This window comes from Topomyia yanbarensis, chromosome 1, assembly GCF_030247195.1.
Source record: "Topomyia yanbarensis strain Yona2022 chromosome 1, ASM3024719v1, whole genome shotgun sequence".
NCBI lineage: Eukaryota > Metazoa > Arthropoda > Insecta > Diptera > Culicidae > Topomyia > Topomyia yanbarensis.
The window spans coordinates 191,689,605-191,714,552 of NC_080670.1; the positions used below are offsets into that span (position 1 = coordinate 191,689,605).

General features: G+C 37.6%; 1 protein-coding gene across 14 annotated transcripts in view; it reads left to right on the forward strand.

The window, feature by feature from the left end:
• LOC131685169 (sex determination protein fruitless) overlaps nucleotides 1–24,948 on the forward strand; it is a 624,000-nt gene that overhangs the window by 556,510 nt on the left and 42,542 nt on the right. For 10 of the 14 annotated variants that reach the window (XM_058968683.1, XM_058968721.1, XM_058968736.1 and 7 more), the window contains one exon: nucleotides 14,151–18,802. The exons of the other annotated variants lie outside the window; for them this stretch is intronic. In XM_058968683.1, coding sequence (XP_058824666.1) covers nucleotides 14,151–14,761 — 611 coding nt within the window. In that variant the 3' untranslated portion in view covers nucleotides 14,762–18,802. Of the gene's footprint in view, nucleotides 1–14,150; nucleotides 18,803–24,948 lie in introns of those variants that run through there. 14 annotated transcript variants of the gene reach the window in all.

Here is a 24,948-nt window from a genome sequence, read left to right on the forward strand (position 1 = left end):
CTCGCTTTTCTAGCTGTTCTATAGAGTTCGTGTATGTGAATGTGAATGTGTTTCTGATGTGCGTGTGCTCTAGTGCGGTTCATGTGCAAGTGTACCCTTTTGTGTTTGTCTTGTGTTTCTTTGTTTTTTTTCTGCCCGGTATCTTCTTGCTCTCCACTGTTTTTCTTCTCCTCTTTGATTGCCTATATATTCCGTTTCGTCATATTTTTCACCTTGATTTCGCTCGTGGTTTTTTCGGTTCGTGTATTTTCATTCTTTCGCTTAAGTTATGTTTTTTTGTTCAGTCACTAGAACTTCCTTTCAGTTGTTCGTGTTCTCGGTTACTTGGTTTCTGTTCATTTTACTTGCGAATTTCGAAGAAAATACGGTACGGGGAACTTTCCTCACGTACTACGATCTGTTTTTTTTTTCGGTTGTGTACTTCGGTTGTGTGGCTACTGCCACTTTGAAGCATGGTGCTGCGAGTTAATGAAACTGTCAGCCACATTCAGAGGGAGGTGAATGAAAAAAAATGGCGAGACTACTGGAGCGGGGAAAATCCTTTCAGTTAAAGCACAGACTAGCAGACGTGGCACAAAACGGAACTTGACGGTGCCTGAGAGAATAAACCGAAGCTGGTGGCGACGTTGCACCTTTATATTTTCTGGTCGTCTGTGGTTTAAGTCTGGGTTTGTTCCCGAACACGATTTAAATTGATACTTACGAATGGAAATAAAAAAGTGTTCGCGTCGATTCAATATCTGCTCAACTTTAGAATTTAGAAACTAAGAACGAATTCGTCCAGGACTTCTGTCTATTCTGTTTAATAGGATTTGCAATCATGCTTGTCAAAGCCGAAAAGCGATTTTTCCACTTTCGAATATCTCTCAATATTCATTCCACGCTGCCTGAGGCCAAACTTTAAATTAAATTTGTTATCTCGCGCACATGAAACCTCTGCCTCTGGTTAGTTATCCGAGACGTACGTATTTCATCTGCAAGCTTAGAGCGAGCGAAAAAAAATCTGTCCTGTCGCGCCGTTGGAAAATATCTGCGGCTACAAGAAAGGAATAAAAAAATTCATTTTACCACCAACCGAGGAAGATCAGGCCAGCGCAGCACCTCGACTCGACTCACAAAGTGACACCTCGAAGTGATTTGTGGTTGGTGGAACAATTTTTCCTTACACATTCACAGCTTTCCCAAGGTCGCCCTAACCTAGCCCAGGGAATAAAATGCGGCTTTAATTTTTTGTCCTAACCATGAAAAGCATGAGAGGATAGGTTTTTGTAACATATAATACATTCTAAATCGTCCATGAGCCCCAAAAAGAAGAACGCGGAATGATTAATGTCCTTCCCGTACCGCCCGTCATCATCGCGTACGGCACTTCCTGTGTAATGAACTTCAACCAAGACACGCAACGGGGTTTAAACAATTCGCTCTAGCACACGACACGAACATGCAACGGCTTCCTTTCTCTCTCTTGCTTCCTTTAAGCTTGATGGTGCACCCTTTAACGGCAAAGCCATCCGTTGTTCAGTAGCAAAGAGCGTTCAAAAAGCCGAGCCGATTGTGACGAGAACTAAATGTTTAGCACATTACAACCAAATCTGAAAATTGCCACCTCCATTTCACTTCCACCTGTAATTACGTTAAGTGAAATCGACACGAACTAAAAACCGGATGGGGAGGGGAGGAACAATCCACACAACCACGGGAAAAAACATTACCTTGCCATCCGCGCAGTAGCGCACATGCGACGGCAATTAAAAATTCCTTGCCCAGGGAAAAATAACAATCGCACACTCACACACACGCAGACACCCGCTCGGATCCAGTGCGACACGACCCCGTGGGGGGGGGGGGGGGGGGGAATACAGGAACTGAACAATTGGTCTAGCTCTAAAAAAAAAAGAAACTGCAATCGATTCCGAATGCGACACCGAGCAGCTATTTAATTAGGCAGTAGTTCAATTACTGCAAATTGCAGCAATTGAAACAACATCGGTTTGAATTTGTTGGAAATTACCGGTTTCTGGTTTTGTTTGTGTTTGCTGATAAGGAGTTTTGTTTTAGAGGTTTTTTAATCATTTCCGGCTAACTCTACGAAAAAAAACTAAAAAAAAAACGAGATGCACTACCGTTTGAAGAAGGCGACGAACAAGTAGCTTAAAACACTGACTTGTGGTTCACACGAAAAAAAAACTTTATTTTGAACTTTATTTTTGTCTCTACGGAAGATTCTTGAACCACTGCCCGCGATGTCTACTTGGATTTAACCAAAGAGAATAGAGAAAGAGACGAAGAGTGAAAATCAGTCAAAACGGCAACACTCCCTTTATGATGATTTCAACACTAGAATTTTGGCAACCGCTTCCACAGGCAGCACTTTAAATGACTTCTATTATATTTTGAAAACAAACCGTATGTCGATCGTTGGATTTGTTTATCAAACGATGCGCATTTCGAAACAAAGACATGAAGTAATTTTAAAGCTTGTTTTTACTCATACATATACTCTAGAATGCACCTCACAATCACGATTGAACCAAATTCTGACGAAAATTGAAATTTTTTTTTGATAGATGTACAATACTTATCTCCTCCAACTGAGGCGTGAGTAATGTTTATTTACATTTCACGATTGTTCTGCTCAATAAGGTATTTTTTGCTTCACACTATTCGTCTCTTTCCCTATTCTCTTTGGATTTAACGATTTCGTTTTATTAGCCAATTTATGACAGTCCCGGAAGCTAGGGACGCAGCCAGAAGCAGCAGCTATTTCGCCAAAATTGACATTTTGTTAATTTTCATGGCTGCGTCCTGTTGTTTACTTTTATCTCTTAGTATTTTTGTAGCGGCTCAATCGTTACCGTCAGTTTGTTTTAAAATGCGCGGACTTCCGGCAGAACAACGTCGAAAAAATTGTACACTAATGGTGTACAGAACCCGGAATGTCACTGAGAAAGTTGGGTAAAAATGGAGGAGTGAATGAGCCGAAACCGGGTTCTTGCTAACACTCGTTTGGAACAACGTATACTGAAGGCGCTGGAGCAAAAGAAGGAGGCTCCAGTTTGGGATATGGCCAAAAAGTTGACTCTTCTAAGTCAAACTTTAGCGGCCCTAACACGCTCAATATTTTTGTAAATACTAGAGAGTAATGACAACAGTATTGATCGTGTAATGGAATAAAGTTGGATTGATGATGTACATTACAAATGGGATTGACGTATTGAAACAGTATCGTCAATACTGTGTATTGAAAAAAAGTATTGAACGCGTAAGGGCTGCTAATAATCTTGCTACAGAACGTTTGAATCTTTGAACCTATGAGAAATACAAGTTACCGAATCGCAGTCCGAAACAAAAAACATCGATCAGATCTAGATGGTGAAAGCTATACGATACGATGCTTTCTGCGAATTCGAACTGTATAATCATGAATATCAGGCGAGTAAAAATCCACGATAGTCGAAGGCGGACGTTCACTTTCTCTTGTTAATACTTGGTCGAACGTGGGTAAAATTTTCCCCTGTTTTTAGCCTTCATAAATCATTTCACAGCTCTGCTAAAATGTCTTTTGTGAGAATTCGATCACGGAGAACTTCTTCGGATTTACACAAACGCTGTTCTGTTTACAACTCAATCAGAGAAGGTTTGAAACTGTTGGAATTGTAAATTGAGCAGATGAAGCGAAATATTTTGAGATCGTCTACGAAGGACTGATGAGCACTAAATACACATTGAAGTAAATCACAAACATCAACGGTCCAAAATAGCTTCCCTGGGCTATTCTTGCTGTAGAAATAAATGTGGGTACCTGCAAATCTCCACTGACAACCATTTCCTCTCGGTCTGTATGTAAGAATCGGTTCGAGCCGTAACTGCAACCTAAACCAGAAGCGAAGACTCAATGAAAACGAAATATGTTTAACGGAGAAAACCCAGGACAAATCAAGTTTTTTCCCTCGATATCCCACACCAGTCAATCAAAAATCAGGACATGTCACCCTAATCATGAACGACAAACCTGCTTAAAATTCGACTGTAAATGCTTGCCTGGATCACCATATTATACGATGCGAGAAAAGCAAGTATTGGCCAGTCTGAGACTTCCACCCCAGTCAAGAATTTGATAAGAAAGCTTTGGTCTGGCAAGATATTTGTAGCTGCGGTCGGCTGTTTCTATCGTTCCAAAAGACCTTTTTAATTCGTCATTCGTCCAATGAAAAAGGTTTTCTTTCGAGAGGTGAAATGTTTAAATTGAACTGTGTGCAGTTTCGAAAAATTATGCTTTGAGAGAAACGCGCTTAAAGTTTTTAGAACACTTTCGATGAACTATTCGGGGTAGAATGTCAATATTTCGTAACAATTACATGGAATTACATCGAATTGCTCCTGGAGAGAAATGGTTCGAGTATTCTTCTTCATATAAACCATCTTCGCGTAGCCGGACATCCTGCGTTCGGCAGCTTGCAGACTTTAATCATCGTAGGATCGCCTCTCTGGTGTCGGTGATAGACACTCAGTGTGAAAACAGACCGACGGAAAATAATTTTGAATAATAACAATAATTGGTATTTTCACCATTCGAAAGTAGACGTGTTCAATACCTTAATTGTTACGTAACATTTGTTTAAAATTGCTTTCAAAACTTAACATCGAAATTACTCGAACCTATTAATATGGGCGGTACTATTCATTTCATATCAATCGTGTAAAACAGTCGGAATACTAAGCACGTCGCCCTGCCTTTGCGCTTCTCATTTGTCCGTAAACTGAGATTTTGAATTTAGCAAGGGAAGACTGAATTTTAAAATTCTTATTATTTAATTTCGGCAGCACAAGAATGTTCTGCTTGTCTTAAGCATACTTTGGTTGGGGATACCCCGCAATACTAGAATGTTCATAAAGTATTTTTCGTGGTAAAAATATTGGGAATATTCGAAAAAAAAATCATACGCAATATAGGGTTACTGTGCCCTAATTCATCTTAGTACCTCTATTCATCCCATCCATTTGAACACATTAGTGACAGCAGTGTCTGCTATCTCTATTCAACGCATTAGCTCAAATGGTGAGATGAATAAGGGTACGTTGTATTCGACTTTTCGCTTCGCTCTAACGCGAGTATTTCACATTTTTCAAGCAAGATTTTTTATTGATCTGCTTCTTAAAAACGAAACAAAGATGTTGATACCTATTTAAGCGCAATCCAATCAGTGTAAGCCGAGTTATCAGCGAAATAGTGTGACATCGTGACTAATGAGATGAATAAGGGCACGGCTACCCTAGTTGATTAAAATTCCGAGGATCGTCGAATATCCTCAAACGCACGTACATTAGCCTTGACTGCTTTAATCAGATCCAGGTCGATTTGTGCATCCTCTTTCAATCACACATTCACAAGAGCATTTTAAATTTTTTTCTGGAATTTTGCGAACGTTTGCCTTTATGATTGCATAATTTACTTTTTATAATGCGGAGTATAGTACAAAAACTTTATTGGTTCAGTACCATTCTAGCAACAGGTAGTGTTAGCGATTTGTGTAGAGCTAGTTTTTTGGGCCAGTCCCATTCTCAACGCAATGCATCTTTCCATATCACATGTTCCTAGATAGCATTCCAAGCCATACGAACTCGTCAAAAGCATCGTACCGTACTGCATCGATTTCCACCTTGGAACCAACAGCTGCCATGTACTCTGTTTTGTCAGACTTGATGGCCATTCCGATTCTCGTAGCTTCCCTTTTAAAAGGGACAAACGCCTCTTCCACTGCTCGACTCCAATGATGCCGATGTCGACCGCGAAACCAAGAATCACCACTCATGATGATAGTTTCGTATTTTACACATAATATCGCGTATGGCGTCTTCCAGTCTTATATTAAATGGAAAGAAGCGTCGCAAATGCGCCGGGCGTCTATCCAAACCATGTTCAAGCATAGTTCTGTCGTTGATTATTTCGTTTCACTGAATCATACGCTGCCTTGAAATCAACCAACAAATTATGGGTCCACAATTTATACATCTGGTTCAGATTGAAAGAAATAATAAAAATGATCAGGAATTAGCGATTTTAATTGGAATTACTTTAAACTGTTTCTTCATTTAGTTGTTGTTAAAAAGACAGTATTTTGTATTCAGCGATCGATTCAGTCAGTTGAATTACAAGGAATTACTCTGTTTTTACCGCGGACAGTGTTTTCCGATAATTTTAACATATTTAGGCATCTACAGGTAGTTTCTCGCGACATGCCGAATTGGAATCAATCTAACATGACCATTTCCATTTTCTTTTATAACTAACATGCAGCCAAAATTCTGCAAACTTTACAGAAGTCCTATGAAACTCAGAACAGTTTTGTAAAATCCTGCAAAGCATTTCGAGTTGCAAGTAATTCATAAATGCATCGTGAAAAGTATCTCGAGAATCCTACTAGCTTTGGAGACGTCCTACGAACTTAACCATACGACAGTCGCTTTACTATCTACATTTAGGCGTTCGCCTGATTTTGGTAACGTTGTGTATTGCACGTCTTCCGCTGGTTTAAAGATGGTCCAGCACATTTCAGTAGATCTCTAAATTTCAGACAGATCTAGTATTTAGGGAAGTTTTACAAATTTCTAGGTTGTTTTTGTCTCAAATTCCTGCACTTCTGGGTAGGCCTTCAAACTTCGCTTGATTCTTAAGAAAACCATGCAAAATGAATCTGGTAACAATGCACAGTGATCCGAACCGACAATGTAGGAAGACAAAAAAATTGTCGCTGAACGTTATATTTTGGAGCTACTATGTTCAAGACAAATAATCACTATCAAATAGGCCATTTTCAGATGAAGATGGTAATAGGGTGACTTATTGTTAGGGTAATCCGAAAACTATTTTCTGAATGTGATGAGATAGAAGTCTTCAGCTGAGGGTGCGGGCATAGGGTAGTTTATAAATCGATTGCCTAGTACGCAGCTCACCTGGGTTCGATTCCCAACATCGCACATATGGTTAAAGATTTTTCGAAAAAAGATTTTTCTAGCCCGCAAAAGAGGCGAATGACTCTAAAGTTAAAACCTCTAAAATTAAAATAAGTAAAATAAGTCTTCAGCAATATTGTTGAGCAATTTACATCAAACAACTTTGACGAAGATGCCATGTAGTTTTTTATCTTACAGCTATTCTAATTAAGCAACATAAGCTGTTTTTTGAACTAACATTTTTACTTTTTTTGTTTCTTGTAAACAGTGTCTTTTGACAAACAACTCGTTGAGACAAATTGGATCTTAATAGAAGAATTCAAATAGCATGTTTGGAACTGAAGTTATGAAAAATATTAGATAAAAAATAGGCCCTTTTAAAACATTAATACCTAAAATTGGTGTAAACGGAATTATTTCCTTCTTCTTGAATTTAAAAGGTCATACTTTTAAGCATGTTCATAAAATGCAATGTGAAGGTGATGTAGAAATTACGTTTTGTGATACGCTGACGGAAACATGGTTCAGAATTCACAGGGACTCCAGTTATGTGCGAAAAAGGCAAGAAGCCACCTTGCATTCAATGTAAGAAGCTCCATTGCAGAAAATGCAATTGAAACAACTGTCGAACTAACATTGATCGGGCTGTAGGAACAATAGTTTTAGCATAAGGGACGCAAAGGTTGCAGGTTCGAATCCAGCCTCTGGGGCGATTTTTGCAGATAATAACTTCCGTTACCTAAAACCATAAATAGGGTGTTGGCACTAAATGAATTATACAATAGTACAGCCTAGCGAATGTTGGCCATTCACGTACAAATTGTACAGAAGGGGGTTTAAACCCTCCGGCACTCGTGTGAATGGCTCACCGAATGAGTAGCCGCTGGTGCTGAAAGAACATTTCACTAGAGTTTCTCAAGGTGTTGCACTAAATACAACGGCGCGAGTGCCGGAGGGCTACGGGAGCTTTGTAGAACTCTTATAACTTAAACGGAAAAGTGTCTTATCACCACGAAAAAAGTTCATGTGACCACAAATTGTACAAATAGTTGTTTGGAATTGGTGAAATGGTAAAGAGCAAATATCATCTGTATTCTTGAAGATTTTGTATCTGATGATCAACGCGTGCAATTATCGAGGCGTTGTAGGATTATTTCTCCATCAATTTCCGGATACAAGGAAGCATTGTGATCGACCGATACGAATTGTAGTCTGAGGCTGGTTTTCCCTTCACTTGTCTCCGGTCACGTGGAATAATGTTTTGCGCAAAAAATAAATTGAACTAATCCAACGAACGTGTCTTTGTAGGATAAGGCAAGTCAAATTTCTGACCTCGATCGATAAATAAGCCATCGATAGTCACGATCGTTCATTTGGACAGTTAACCATTTAAAAAATGTTCTTACTGTTGGAAGAATCGCTTTAGCAAGCGATCAAGAATATCGAAGAAAATACAGTTCACAGTGTTAGAAAACAGTTTTTTGCACACAGTTTGAAAAATTCTCATGTTCAGTAGTATTCTAACAGTGCCCCGAATGCATTGATTGATTTACATGAAGATTGTGTAAAGGGTAAAGAAAAAAAAACTGCTTTTTATCGTTTTCAAAGATGGCAAGTTTGTAAGACTTTCCCAGTTGAACCTTAAAGAGCGCCTGACTTTATCCTCACGCCGTTTGTACACGGGACATGTTAAGTGATCATGTGGAGCCTGGTCACAACGGAGATACTTTTCAGCATCTTTCGCGCTGTCACTTTCCTTATGAGACTCTACACACTTAACCCACCGTTTGAGCCAGTTCATGATACGTGATAGAAAAAGACGAACAGGCCAACAGAACTTGTCAATATAGATGTGACTAGGCAAATCAAACCCGGCATAAGACACTCGATATGAGTCTGATGGAGTACAAGGCTTCAACCCACCTACCAAACGCAATTGCTCGCATTCAAGTATCTTAACTGAATGAAGCGAAAAGTTCTTAAAAAAGGATCAAGAAGTCTTCGACAGTCAAACTCGATTCAGTGACTGCACCGTTAATCTCCATGTCTCATGAAGGGACATAAACGTCGTCAAGTCGACCAAAATAATCCACCGTGTACCACTTTTTGGTAGATCAGCGGGAATTCGTCGGGAAAGATCCACCTAATTACAAAACCGGTCTTTAATATGAAAGCTTTTGAAACAGGGGGTGGTGCGGGGAAAGAAATAGCAAGAGAAAAATAAACTGTCTCGAACAGGGTCTCGTCCATTAATGATAGAATCGAATCAACTGAATGCTATCACTGTCTAAAAAAAGTTCGTGCACCCTTCGGACATTCCCCATTGTATTTCACTATTTCGCTTAGCACTAGCTCTTGTTCTGTACATTGCGAACAGACTTCATAATCAGAAGCGAACCTCGAGTTTCACCAAGGAATGTAGTACCAAGACTTTGCATTTGGTATTTCAAATGGAGACAATTTGTTTCTCCATGACACAAAAGAAGTCAACACAAAAAAGTTACACGAAGAAAACAATTCTCCGTCGGGAAAATTGATTAAGTATAAAATTCTGCTCTTCTTTGTGACAGCTGACAATTTTCAGAAATAGCAGAACTTTTGTTTTGACAATTTGGAAAGATTTTGGCCAATTTTTTTCCCAATCAAAATCCGACAAAAAATCCCGTATCAAAGTTCCTAGGTGTTACCTACTTTAGGACCGATTTCTTCACCCACGCTTAACTTTTAAATCAGCTTTACCAGTGCGCGTAACTTGGTTTAAAAATTAGACGTAATTCAATAGCGTAGCGACCCAGTAAAGTTCAACCGGAAATGAACTGGAATTCTGGCTGGTTCCAGTTAGTATACGGGCTCCAGTGACACAACCGATTCCAACTAGAATCGGTTGTGTCACTGGAGCCGGAATACGAACTGGAACCAGCCAAAATTTCGGTTCATGTCCGGCTGAGCTTAACTGGGGAGTAGCGATAATTATTTCCCACATTTAAAATGGGCGGGTTAAAAGCAGTAGCGTGTTTTTTGGTTTCAAGTAACGACGCTGAATCCCTCTGGATAAAGACTCGACACGTCAATCGTTTGTTTACCATTTATCTGTCAGTGTCATTCCAATCGAGCACGAAACCTGTCAATGGCCCTCGTTCCAGAAGGATTCGGAGCGATTTTCTTCGGATTGAGAGCTTTTGACAGGTCTCGTGCTTGATTGGAATGACACTTACTGATAAATAATAAGAATAAGATAGAGATGGCGAGTCTTTATCCAGAAGGATTCAGCGTCTTTAGTTACAAGATAAGTGACTCTTTTGTTTATTATTGTTCGACAGATAAAGAAAATCAATTGAGAGGCTTCGACGAATTTCAGAATAGAATAACAGAGCAGAAGAAGCGGTGATTAAATTTCATGGAGAAAAGTACCAGCTCCCATTCCACACTTCCAATTGATTCGTGTAGTACAACTTTACAAGTTAATACCTCGAACAGCTAGCTTTATAGCGACGTATAATCCTAACCTAAAAGATTTAATCTTCATCACCGTTCGCTAAGTGACTAAGCTGGCAGAAATTATCGCACCAGTCGACCTATCACCGATTCCGGACAGCATTTATCCTTGCTCAAAAAAGCGTGTCATTACTCTGGAACATTCTTCCGCCATCCTTTCCTGTCGGCAAGTAGAAAATTAATTATGTATATCTTAATCAATTAGCAGCTTTTTCCCACTGCCAGCACCAGCACCAGCGCCCTGGTGTCTTAGCGCTACCTTCCAAGTGACTAGGTTACATGAATCTTTTTCGGTTTTTTTCCCGACGACAGCCTTGGCTGTCGTCACGCAAAAACAAGTGTAAGCACAAGAACTTGAGAGCGCGGTTAGATGGGAAGATGATGAAGATTACCAGTAGCACCAGCTCCCAACTTAAACTTCGCTATCCGTTCACCACATTGCTTGCCGTTTGCAAACGGATCACTGTCACAGAGAAAATACTGTGCACTGGAACTAAACTTATCAGGGCCAGCATCATTCTCTGTGCAAACCGGTAGCGTGTCATGGTGTGACGGTTACGGGGAGGTGTTGCATGTAGAAATGATGTGGGTCATGTCCAATAAATGGTCAGTGTTAAGGCAGACCGGATTAAGTGACAAAATATTGATTTCGAGAAAAACGGGTTTAAAGTTTGAATCGTAGCATCCTCTACGTTATACATAATTGAAAATTATTTTTTGCAATAATTTTTGTTTATGGTTACATACTTCAAATCTGGCAAAAGTCGAATGTAGCTACGTTGTTCTTCTAGTGAACCAAATCGTCGACAAACTTTTCCTATGCTCATGTAAACAGTGCTAGTGAGCTGTCAAAAGTGGGAGCTTAACAGTGTCGGTAAAGAAGACTATTAGCAGGCGGTGCTTCTTAAATCAAAACAAACTGCAAATCTGCAGTTCGTTCTCCATTTCAGTAAACCGATCGCTTCTACGTTCCTGTTCCTGTATACGAACAAATCCTGAAACCTCGATGCAGAATGTGCAGTACGTCGTCGTCGTCTTCGTCTTCATCGCCAGGAACTACCACCCCCGCGAGACACGTGTACGTCTTAAAACGAGATTAGTTCGTTGTTTACGTTGTTGATTCCGGATGAAGGATTTTGTACCACCACACTGCTGTTGCTGCTGCTGCTGCTGCACAACTTCTTCCGATCCACCGGGCCAGCAAGGCTTCAGTGTTGTATCACAGAGAATTGAATTGAGCTCCAACCATCAAATAAGACGGCGGAACAACAGCGAGTGTGAGTGTGTAAATAATCAAATCATCATTAACTGCAACTTGGGCACTTGGCAAGCGGGTTTGCTTATAGGCAGATTCATTCGAAGGTTTACTCTAACTAAAGTATGGCCCAGTTAGAATCGGGGCGGTTCTGACAGCAGAGATTGTTTCGACGCGAACACATTGTTATTTGATTGAAAAGAGGGGTATTTTTGTGTCAAAATTATTTTGAAATGAGCCCGGTTCTGTTTGAATTTTGTATGGTAAATTGCGTTTCTTACATGCACGGTTAACCTCACTTTTTTGACAGTTCAATAGCATCTTTTGGAATTGTTTACGATTTGCTTCGAACAAATCGAATCGTCCACAAGTAAGTCAATGCGAACAATACTAGTGAACTGTCAAAAAAGTGAGGGTAACTTTCAGTAAGCAACCCAATTGTCAACAAAGAAACTGTTCAAGCAGTTGAGAGGATAGTCCTAATGAAATTGCGGAACCAATAACGGATTTCGCTTTCGTCTACGCAAATCCGTGCAAATCCCCACGCGTCCAAATCAAAGGATTTCATTACCACAGCTGCAGATACCTTGCCAGACCATCCCCTTACGAACGGACCAATGGTTTATTCGAACAGGGGGAAAATCGAATGATGTCACCCTTTCTTAGAAGATGAAAGTGCCACCCTTTTCCAGGACAGCAGCAGCCAGGCGGAAAAGGAGCAATGGCAGCCGGTCAGAATCGATGTAATTATATAATTGAAATTGTCTAGCCTCTCTCGAGAGGGCGCCAAGTGCAACCGAGCAACCAACCAACCAGCATCTGCAGCAGCAGCAGCATGACAACGGCAACCCCTTTTCCGTCCGCTGCAAAGCTTCAAAGGATAAATGCAAGAGCAAATTGCTCCAGGGGAGTTTGGGTAAAGTTGGTTTGGTTTATGCATTTAATGAATAATTTAGTGATTATCTGGTGCAACCCGGAAGCGGAAGCGAGGGGGGGCCGTCGTCTATTGACTATCTTCTTCGTCTGTGGAGTACGGGTTTGAAGTTCCGCTCGTCGCCCGCTCGCAGAAAGTAAGCTTATCCGTTGTTTGTGTGCTGAGCGATTGTTTTTGTCCGTTCGTGGGGGAATTGGCGGAGGGGGGATAGAAGCAATTCCGGTGATAGTTTTGCTTGTTTTGAAGCAGTAAGTAGAAGCGGGGGGGTGGGAGCTGTTGATTTGTTTGCCATTATCGTCGGGGAAAATAATTGCGAATCGTGTATTCATGGTTGAAGTTCACATTTATGCATACAACGTTCCCTGCGTCAGTTCGGAATGTGACGTGGTAGAACTGTCTGTTGGGTAGCTTACCTAACCTAAAACATTTCTGCCTGAAAATCGAGTTTTGGTTATTATTTTCATTTCCGTTCCGTTTTCTTGTGTATTTTACTTTGAAGCTTGTGTTAGTTGATGAATCAGAAAACTGAAAAAAATACTTAGATTCCTTAGTGTTGTATTATAACAATAGATCATATCAATAAACAAACTAGTAATGAGTATGAATATACATATCTATTCCTGACCAAAAAAAAAACATGCTAGCAAAGTATACTGAGACTACACCTGGATCATACCCGTTTATTGCCGAAAGCAAACATCAGATGTCGTTTACAGTTTAGATAATTTTAGCTGCAATTACCACCACCACACATCCCTGGCTGTCCTGTTCCCCCCACATCTAGATTGTCCCGCCCATTCGAGACGTTTTTTATCCGAACCGCTTTGAAATGTCTGACACACACCAAATAGGTTTAGAATACCCACCTCCTTTAGAGCTGCGCTGATCCTGAATTTCCAAACGGCACCACTGTCCATCATTATCCTGTTATATAGTCCCGCCACTGCGTTGTAAAGCAACCAATCGTGCGAAACGTCTGTTTCCTTGTTTATGTTTTTCTTCTTTTTGATAACTTGTGAACGAATCGTTCCCTTAATGCTAAAAAGATACCAAAAAACAGATTAGAAAGTTATGAGTTACTAGTTGAGTTTCGAAACTTTGTGTTTGAGTATTAATCATTGTTTTCAACATTACTGAAAGTATTTACTGAGTGTTAGTGCATCCGAGTTCACCAAAAAAAAAAAACCAAAACAACATATGCAACAACCCAAGTATTGATTAACGCCAAATGTTTTCAAGTACGCAATTTCATTCCCAAGAAAATCCTACAACTTCAACCGAAACCAGCAAGCATTAAGCCATAGTCTAGTGATCGTTCTATTCACCATATATATATACATATATAAATATAAAAGCTAAACAATCTAGTTGACGCCTAAACCGACTATACAGTAGTAGTTGAAAAGCCCACAAAAAACTGCATATTTTTGTTTGTATCTGTTGTGTGTGTGCGTGTGTGTGTGGTGAGGCGCACCGGTGACGCCAATTCTTGTGTGCCTGTGTGCTTTACAGGTGACCGAATGTTGCGCCTAGCGATGGCGTCCCGGCACCATCCCGGCCTGTTGCATCATGACCATCCCGGCGGCGGCGGTGGAATCCACCTGGTCGGTAACGGGAACTCTGGCTGCGTCGTCGGAGTTCCACCTGGACCTGGCAGTCTGATGGAACAACATCGATTGAATGGCATCAGTCAGCAGCAACAACAGCAACAGTCATCCAACACACCACCCAGCACCAGTTCGACTGGTGGCAGCAGCGGCGGCGGCGGTGCCGGCCCAGGTGGCGGTGGTGGTGGTGGACACTGTAGCGGACTTCCGGGACCGGGTGGTGGATCCAGCAATGAAAACAGTCGTTCGTCCAGTTCCACCCGTCGCGATCACAATATAGACTATTCGTCGCTGTTCATTCAGCTGACCGGGACCTTCCCGACGCTGTACAGCTGCGTCAGCTGTCACAAAACGGTCTCGAACCGTTGGCACCATGCGAACATTCACCGACCCCAGAGCCACGAGTGTCCGGTGTGTGGCCAGAAGTTTACCCGCCGCGATAACATGAAAGCCCACTGTAAGGTCAAACATCCGGAGCTTAGGGATCGGTTCTACAATCACATCGTCCACATGTGATTAAACGCCGCCAGAAACAAGCAGCGGCTCAGGTGCAAGAAGAATGCTTTCATCTAGAAAGCGTGTCGATATCAGTCTAGTCTTCTAGGTTTTAGAGCGTCCCCAGAGAATGAGAGAAAGAGAGGGGGTGACTTATTAAAACGAGTTGGTCCATCGCCTAGTGGCGGGCCACTAAAATACCACCCACTAGTGCAAGAGTAGTGTTTGTTTGAAACTTCCATAAGCGAACGGTATATTAAGGAGTAGTGCAAAAAAAAGATTAGAAATATTATTATCATAATTAATTAGCGAAGGAAAAAAAACATGCATTAAATTCAACTAATCTCAACTCAGTTTAAGAATTGCAGTTTACTCGGTTGAATGTTACTTCTAGTCCTGATTTTGATTGCCTCCCATTTTTGCAATATTTAAACATAACCTAGGAAAAAAAACAAAAATAAACAACCATATACACAGATAGTAGCGTAATGAAAGTAGAATAATAAATAGATATATTTTTTATATAGACAACTATATTTATATGAAAACAAACAATACCAAAAAAAAATGTATAAATATGCAGCGAAAAAAAACACACACACACACTGGAGGAAGCAGGTTAAAACAAACACACACACTTATAAATGTGAGCATAAGCAAGCAACGAAATTACTTGAGACAAATTTAAACCAATGAACGACGAGAACACACAGTTGTCGACTGGAATCCAGTTGGGCAACAAGCTGGGGAGAGGGGAAGAACAAACCGGAAACATCTGGAAACATTTTCGTTTCCCAAAATCAAAAATCAAACACTACAATGTTCTACGACGAAAAGCGAAACTCACTTTGTGGCACAGTTTCAAAACGCCCTCCCCGCTCCGGCTGTCTGTGTGTGTGCGGACGGACACAACAGAAAGGGGCGTAATTGGAATTCTTCGGTTTCGGACGTATTAGCTAGACTCTTAAAGATGGCGCAGCTAAATGTGATGCATGCAAAATATTAGGGAAAATGATTAGCAAATTTTCTTCACTTCCTAAAGGCAACGTATTTGAAGAACTGGCAACGCTGACTCAAACCAGGCGGCGTTAGAGATAGTGCCTCCATCTAGCTTAGTCACTGTAACGACGCTGAATCTCTGAATAATCTCTTGACAACTCTACCTTTTGTTTGCAATTTATCTGCCAGTGAATGAAACTGACAGGTAAATCTCAAACAAAAGACAGAGATTTCGATTCTTTACGAAGATACTCAGCGTCATTAATTCACTGAATGCAATGCAACAGAAATCGACATCCATCTCGATCGAGAAAGTTGTGTAAAAATTGACGAGCTACTGAACTGTAGTTCGGAAGTTGCTGCCAGGTATTGGTTTTGTGTTCAAATGTTTACACAAGTATGCTATACTTATTCGCTTGAAGATGGAAGTATGTTCTTTTGTACAGTGTCACTTTTGGAATTTAGAAGAGTTGCCAGTATTTTTGGTGGTTTTTCTAAGGGTTGCTATCTATAATTGCTATGAATTTACCTGTATACTGTGAACTCACTCAAATTACTTGTCGAATGGGAGCCGTATGAGTCAACCATACATTACAAAGTACATTTAAATAATCCAGAGAAAAGATTCTTCGAACGTTAACTATAACTTTTTAAGCTTGTGCCTGCCACGTGCATTTACTATCGTTGTCATAAATAAACTTCGTCGCAGTTCAATAGTATATTTTTGAGTTGTTTGAGGTTCCCATAACTGCAAATATTTAATTTATATTTGAGTATGCTTAACATAGGTTGAATACAAAAAACCTAGGCATTAGTTTCGATTTTTGTCGCGGTAGAGTGAAAACTTTGTTCAACGAAACTTACCTAAATTATCTTGTTGAACAACATTCCGATATTAAGACAAAATTATGTAGTTAAATAACCTGAAATTTAAAAAAAATAGAAAGATGAAATTATATAATTCTAGAAAAATATATCATTGGAATGAAAAGGAACGGTTGAATGATTGAAAAATACAACTTGAAAAATAAAATAAGTAATCAACTTGGGATCAATTAGATTGGGACAATTACAAAACAAAAATGACAAACCCTAAAATAAAAATCAAATGAATCGAGAAAATTAAACACCAAATTTAAATATTGGAAAAACATTCAAAATTTCGAATCACTAAATTCTGAAATTAAATACACTCAGGTTTTTTTTTACGCGGGGGATACGACCCGCGTAAATGAAAACCGCGTAAATGAAAACCGCGTAAATTTCAAAATCCGCGTAAATGAAAACCGCGTAAATTTCAAAATCCGCGTAAATGAAAACCGCGTAAATTTCAAAATCCGCGTAAATGAAAACCGCGTAAATTTCAAAATCCGCGTAAATGAAAACCGCGTAAATTTCAAAATCCGCGTAAATGAAGACCACTTAAATTTAAGAATCCGCGATAAAGGGAACCTCATTGATGGATACCGCGTAAATTCCAAAATCCGCGTAAATGAAAACCGCGTAAATTTCAAAAACCGCGTAAATGAAAACCGCGTAAATTTCAAAATCCGCGTAAATGAAAACCGCGTAAATTTCAACATCCGCGTAAATGAAAACCGCGTAAATTTCAAAATCCGCGTAAATGAAAACCGCGTAAATTTCAAAATCCGCGTAAAAAAAACCGCGTAAAAAAATACCGCGCAAAAAAAAACCGCGTAAAAAAAAACTTGAGTGTAATTGAATGCAAAAAATAATTGTTTAGAAGAATTCTATTCTATTCTATTCTAACCCTTACACAGCCAGTATTGAAAAGCATCCTGGAAAACACTGCAAATATTCTGTAGTGTTTTTCTTGTCAACATTAACATTTGAAGCATATTATGTGTAATATGTCGCAAATATTAAAACGGCCAGGCCTACTGTGCAGAGTTTTGTTTAAAGATGTTTCAAAATTATACGGCAATTAAATTATTCATTTAATGAATAATCTAACTAACGAATTATTTTGAATCTTGAATGAGGAAGAAACGAGGACAACCGTACCGACCGTTTTCAGTGTTAAGGGGATGTGATAAATCGTTGGGAGTGACTAGGCTAAGAAGGTTAATGTCACTCCTTTGGTCCTTTGGGATGCGACAGAGGTATTTACACCTTGCCTTGGCTAATGAGCCTAGGTTATAGCGCCTTTACTCGCTGTCAAAAAATAATTGTTTAGAAGAAGAAAATAAACTAAAGTAAATATCGCAAATAATAGAAAAAATATATTTCTGAATAATTAAACAAATCAAGAACAAACTTTAAAACTAGAAACTCAAAAAAGCAAGCAAGACAGATTCCTAAAACGAAACAGTTAAAGATATAATAAAATAAAAAATTGCTAGCAACTTCAAAATTGAAAGTAAATAAATCTAATAAGAAAATAATAAAAATAAAAAAAAATTAAAATGCTAAACGGAAAAAATAAAAGTTCGCCTAAGGCAAAATTTACAAAACAACAGAAGATAGGCAATCGAAAAAATACTTGAAAAAAGAATACAAATGGTAACAACAGACGAGCACAGCTATTATTTGTTTAAAAACGATATTTCTAACCAGTGAAAGAGCCACATTACCCTAAGGTTAAACCTCTGTAATCGAACCAAAAATGCTTAATGAATGAAAAGAGAAATTATGAAATGGAAAAATTAGCATTAAAAGTATAAAAACGAATTATTGTATTAAAATATTTGAGGCAAAATTGAAATGAAAAAAAAAAAAATTAAATTGTCAATAACTAGCAATTACAGGTAATAACAAAACCTGTAATGTTGGAAAAATGTCTACCCCTAAATGAAAATCTTTTGTAGACAATCCATCTCATCCTCTTGCTCAAAGGCTTTCGATCGATTTCTACCCGTATTCACACTTTTTCATACTCAGGATCAATGATGGCTCCTGTATCCAGATCTGTACTGTAGACTAGGGCAATACAACCAGTATTGGGGAAAAAGTAGGAACTGACAAATTATACCAAGATTGCTTCAATTGTGTTAAAAATCGTAACATCTTCGTTGCCGAAGAATCTTTACCAGCAGTATAGAAGACTAATGGCGATTTCGCTTGAACCTGAAACTGAGTCAGGTTCTAACCCCAACCGCTGTCAGTTCATACATTTTGACAGCAGTTAGGGTTAGGAACTGACTCAGTTTCGCCTCAAACGAAAACCACATAAGCATTTTACAGAGACAATTTGATCATTTTGACTCAAGCGCAGCTATTTTAAAAAAGCACGTTTGTGCATGCGATGTTTTCAATATAAATGTTTTTCGAGATCCGTATTTTTACAGCAAAACTATACGAGAACTACGAGGATTCTTTCGTATCCATAAGCTGCCCCAGACTAACTCTTCTGAAAATTTCATACTACTTTACAAAAATACAAGTTGCTTGTTCTAAATGTCACTTTAAATCAAAATGCCCAAAACAAATATTTTTCCTAACTATTGTCGTTTTGAAGATATCTTAAATAATTCGTGAGGTTACGACCTTTTCATAAGTTTTTCACGTTTCTCCATCAAGAACAAGAAATTTTCCTACACTTAGCATGAAAACTCCTGTAACTTACATTAGGGACGATCCATAAATGACGCATTTTTTGAGTGATTTTTAACACCCCCTCTCCCATCGTAGCATTTCGTCACAAACCTCTAAATACCCCCCTGGTAATTACGCAGCTTGACGGTAATTGTCCCCCCCCCCTTGTCCCCGTAAATTTTGTAAAAAAAAAATAAAAAAACGATGTTAGTTATTCCCCTTTAAAAAAGCTACGTAGCATGACATGACCCCCTACCCCCCAGTCGTCACACATCATTACAGAATACAAAACTTCCCCCTCCCCCTTATAATGCTACGTCATTTATGGTTGGTCCCTTACCAAGATAATAGTGTGAGCCGTCCAAAAGCTACAAGAAAACAATGTTTATATTGTAAATAATTTTATCTAGTCTTTTTAAACTATGTTCTTGATTCTTTGAAAAATGTTAGTAAATGTCGGAAATTTTCTGCAGTGTGTATCTTTTTTCCCTGCAACTCATTCTCGGATGGTTTTACTGTATAAAATATGGTTTTGGAAAAGGGTGCATGCAAAAATTCATGCGCCCTTTTGAAAGATTGCTCCTGTGTCAAAATTGTCAGCGAAAACATGGAGGTGATTCATAAACCGAACACAACTGCCAAGTTTCGTTCGAATCGGGGATGGTCGAGTGTTAAGGGTCTGCTGCTTTCTCATGGAATTCCTCAATTCTATTTGAGAAACCAAAAAAGATGCAAGAATGAAAGAAATATAAAATAAGGAAGTAAAGAATTGAAAAATAAAAAAAATGATTTTTTTAAATTGGTGTCTGTACGCTTAAATGATAAAAAAAACTAGAAAAACATAGAAAAACGAAACCAGAAATGTAATTTAAATTCAAACATTCTTAAACAAAAACAATGTAATGATCAGGAAACAAAAATATAGAATATGTGTAGGAAGGGAAAATTTAAGCTTTAGATATCATAAAGTTGAGCAGTTGCAAAATCAAAGATAATAGAAACCTAAAATATAATAAAAATAGGAAGAGGACCAAAAATGCAAATGTGAAAAAAATCTTGAACCGATAAAATATATAATAAAAATGATAAATAAAAAAAGAAAAAGTAAACAAAGGACTACAAGTTTGAGTTAATAAGTACTAATTTAAAGTATTGGAAAATAGTTAGGTAAAGCAATGACAAAGTGATAAATAATGGAATCATGAATAAATGAAATAGGATGGTTAAAAATACACAATAAAATTGAAACAATTAAGAATTAAATTAAAAATTGAACAATTTGAAGTTAAAACAAAAATGGAAAAAATCCATTATAAATTTGAACAAAATTTACCATCAAAATTTAAAACAACACTTTCAAACATTAAAAAATCAATAAATTGATAAGTTTGAAAATTGAAGAATTTTTTCCAATTTCTTGAAATGAAACAAGAAAGTTAAAAAAAAGAAATGCAAAAAAAGTAATAAATTCAAAAATCACAAAATAGAAAAGGTAAAAAGTTCGAAAACTCAATAGTTGAAGAATCTAAACACTACAAAGTTTACAACATCAAAAAATAAAAGATTGACAAATCAAAAAGTTTTTAGAAATTTGGTAGATATGTTGAAAAATATAAAAAATCAAGAAAATTAGATTGAAACGAAATTAGAAAAAAAATGTAAATTCATGAAATAGTTAAACAAACATAGAATTTGAACCATTGGAGCATTTAAAAAAAATTAGGTAGGGTAATAAGCCTATTTTCGTGCTTCTTCTATTTTCGCCCTGCCAATTTGGGTTAAGAAAAATAAAACATTAAGAATTAGACAGAATTGAACTTTTTTTTTTTTAAATCAGGTGATAACTAGAATTAAAAATTGAAATAAAACGAAACATGAGAAAAACCAGTGATTCAGTAGTCTTACTTTTTTAAACCTTTCATGCCTATGTTGGTTATAAACAACAACGTAATTAAACAGCTTTTGGTTTAGGCAAGATTTGCTCACAAAAATAAGTATGGCAAATAAATGTGACTATTGCATTTCATTTTAGCACTACCAGTTATAATTATTATTTGTTGGACTGAAGTTATTGCAATTAGTTTGATTGGATTCCGCTGGAGCAGTGCTGCCAGGAACAATTTATTTTAACGACGTATAATGAAATTTTCATATATCTTCGCTATTTTTCAATATTTTTGAAAACTGATAAATCCTATCAATTTAGACAGTCCTCGGCTACGTTTTCTACGCAATTGGGGCATTAAATGTAAAATAATATTCTTATTTAATTATATAAATCAATGCAGCTGATCTTTCTCAATATAGTAATATGTTCAACCCTTAAAACTTCAGAAATTTTTTTTTATTGATTTTATACGAAAATGTAAACACGTCTTCGTTTGACACTATCGGTCTTCCTTGACAACAAATTTAGCCACATGGGTTAGCATTTTTGACAGTTATCCCAGCGGAACGATAGGGATCAAGATAGTTCAATGGAAGGTAATAATTAAATTTCATAAAATATTCTAATATATTTTTTTAAGTATCTTTAATGTCAGCTGCATTGGAAAAAAAATCAAGAGCACCATATGGCTTAATGACCCAATTGGACTATTTTAAATATTCTCGGAGAATTGTATTGAGCGTTGGAAGGTAAAAAATATGCAGCTATGAAAAGGGGTTTTTCGTGTTTCTTGATCCCACAATTTCAAAGAAAAATAATTTTGGAACGCTACATGCACCAGAAAAAAATAACTAAACTTTCGTATAAAAATGTTGAAAAATCAAAAAAATATATAAAACTGACACTGAATACACTGAAAAAGTCGAATTTTTCACATCGAATGTTTGAAAAATTTTAAATTAATTCTGAAACACTAATAAGAGTGAATCAGGATATTCATAAAATAAAAGAGATGAGAATGAATAGTTGTAAAATTAAATAAAACCATTTAAAATTTAAAATTTTGAAATAAATTGATGAAAAAAAATTAATTGAAAAAAATAAGCAAAAATTAAGATAAATATGAACAAAAATATCTAAAAAATAACAAACAAAGCAAAAAAATAACTTCCAGGACTGGTAGGCAAATCGCATAATATTTTGTGACCAACACAACACAGCTGCTGGTCTAGGCTGTAATATTTCTGTGATTCATCTATAATATTTCTTCAATTCTATTGAAGATTAGAGCTGATTTTTTCAGCGCAATAATCGCTTGTAAAGTTAACCCCCGACCACGTTTGCCGAAGATATAAATCCATTTACGTTTCGGCCTACTGCTTCAGTCATCTCCAGACCTTTTAAAACAAAAAAATCACATAGAAATCCATAATTCAATATTGTTATATTTGATACGGACTCATGGATGTTAAAAACAGATAAAGAAACAGTTTACTTTTACTATGAAGTTTTTTAACCGACTGTAACTAATTTTTTCTCAGTTTATAACACATTTCTCTAATCTATGTTTCCATTTGCGGTTTTTAATTATTCCCATTCCGAAGGACCTCAGTCCGACTGACACTTTGGAAGTTTAAACTGACTTTTACACTAAAAAAAGTTCATCGAAGGAGGAGGTGTTCTTCCCACTTTTAAATTCATATTTAGTGTGGTAAACGTGATCAGTAGACAAATCTATCAAGCATAGCTGTCGGATTAACGTCCTTCGAGTTTGCATGGAATTTTTCGACAATCTAATCTATGTATCCAGTTTTTTACGTGCCACAATGGCGGTCAACGTCGTAATATGTCAGCAGTCCTTTTATTGACAATAGTAGTTTACGTCATCCACCCAGTAAGAAAAAGTCATCCTACGTTAATCCAAAGTGTGGGATGTTTGTTTCAATGAACCCTCGATATCCGCAACTGGGCGTTGCTGTCAATCTGATCATAAAAGGTCCATTAAACGTATTACGAACAAGGCGATGTAGACCGCCATTATGGCACGTAAAAAGCTGGATATTAAGAAAGCACTTATTCATATTTTTGTAACTAGGTGCTAAGAGTGTAAGCATCCGAACATCGCTAAAATTTGAAAGACAATTTTACTACCTATACAACTTTGTCGAAGGGTAGGGTCTGAGTTAGTTCTTCATAGGACCTAACAGCGCTGCGGTGATCTTTCAAAAGGCAGTTTTCTCCAACTTTGTTTTGCGAAAAATTGTTGATTTTAGCGGAATAATATGCTCGGAAAAATTTTAGTGAGCGCGACGCGTCATATTTTAGATGAGCAATTTTGGACGCACATTTAACTGGATAGTAAGCGCTAACTTTTTACAATGTTTACATATTCAGGAAAATTACTTCAACAAGCGTTTCAAATAACTTTTTAGAAGACGACACCTTCTATTGTCTCCGTTTAAAAATTAGTTCGTATACAATAAAATACTTGCGAATATGCTACTTAACCAAAAATATCGTTTTTTTTTTCTAAGTAAATTAGAGGCTTTTGACTTTTGAACTCAGGATGGCTCAAATGACACGTTCCCCGTATGTGAAACTTAAAGTTTTAATAACATTACCGGGTGATTTTAGAACGATTAGCAGTCTTCGACAAAGTTGTAGACAATAAAATTATCATTCAGAATCTCGATTCTAGTGATGCCTAGACTGCTGTATAGTGGCGAAAATGTGAACAATTGGATTCTTCCCATATAGATTGTCGAATAATCCCGAACTTCCTGGATATTGGTTCTGTAGCTGGATTTAATGGATTTGGCACAAAATTGGACCAGACACTTCTGGTGGAATTATAGGATTTTCGGAGTGGAATATGGAGATTGTTTTTTCTGGTCACTCTAGTGGTCAGATAATATAAAATAACGGTTATAGCCCATGAATTGTAAATCAGTAATCTTGGGCAAAAAGAAACACACGGAAAAACAACGCCAATGGATAATTTTCACCAAAAAGATTGTTTATCTATTATTATGACCAACTTGACCACTTTTTGGTATCACGTTAAGTATATTTTTATGTTTCGCTTCCAGAACGAAAAAAAACCGAAGATATTTGCTAACAGGCAACAATAAGGCATTGGACAATTCCATGATCAACATAGTGATTCGTAGTGAGGAATGCAAAATATTCAAGTTTTTTCATCGTTTTGATGAAAAAGGCAAAAACTCAGAGTTGGTTTTGTCGTCATATTTATGAAGTATTCAAACAATTTTTTTCTTGATGAACACATGAGCTCATACGTGGCGAAGTGCTGCAAAAATATTATTTTTTGGGTTTACCTCTTTCTTCCCGTTCGACAAGCGCTAATTGAGTGAGTTCACAATATTCAGGCATTTTCAAAATTGATTATTCTGTCCAAATCTCGCTGACAGTTTAATCGAACCGATCTAGTAATTAAGGAAATGTAGTCGTTTGTTCTTTGAACCTGCAAGTCATCACATCAAATCAAGCTATTAATAAACTAGTGGATTGGTTGAAATGCCAACATTAGCCAGATGGTACCGGGCAATCAGGGTTAAAATAAACTCTTTCTCTCGATTTGGCCACAGAAATGAATTATTTTCGTTCGATTTGTTTGTTTACCTTTTATGAGTTCGTTTTGTTCCGAATTTAAATGATCGAAAACAAAAGCATGGCTGTATCAACCTCAATATATACATCAACACCTCGATGTTGTACTGTTCTCCCCCCTCAATTGATTAAGCTA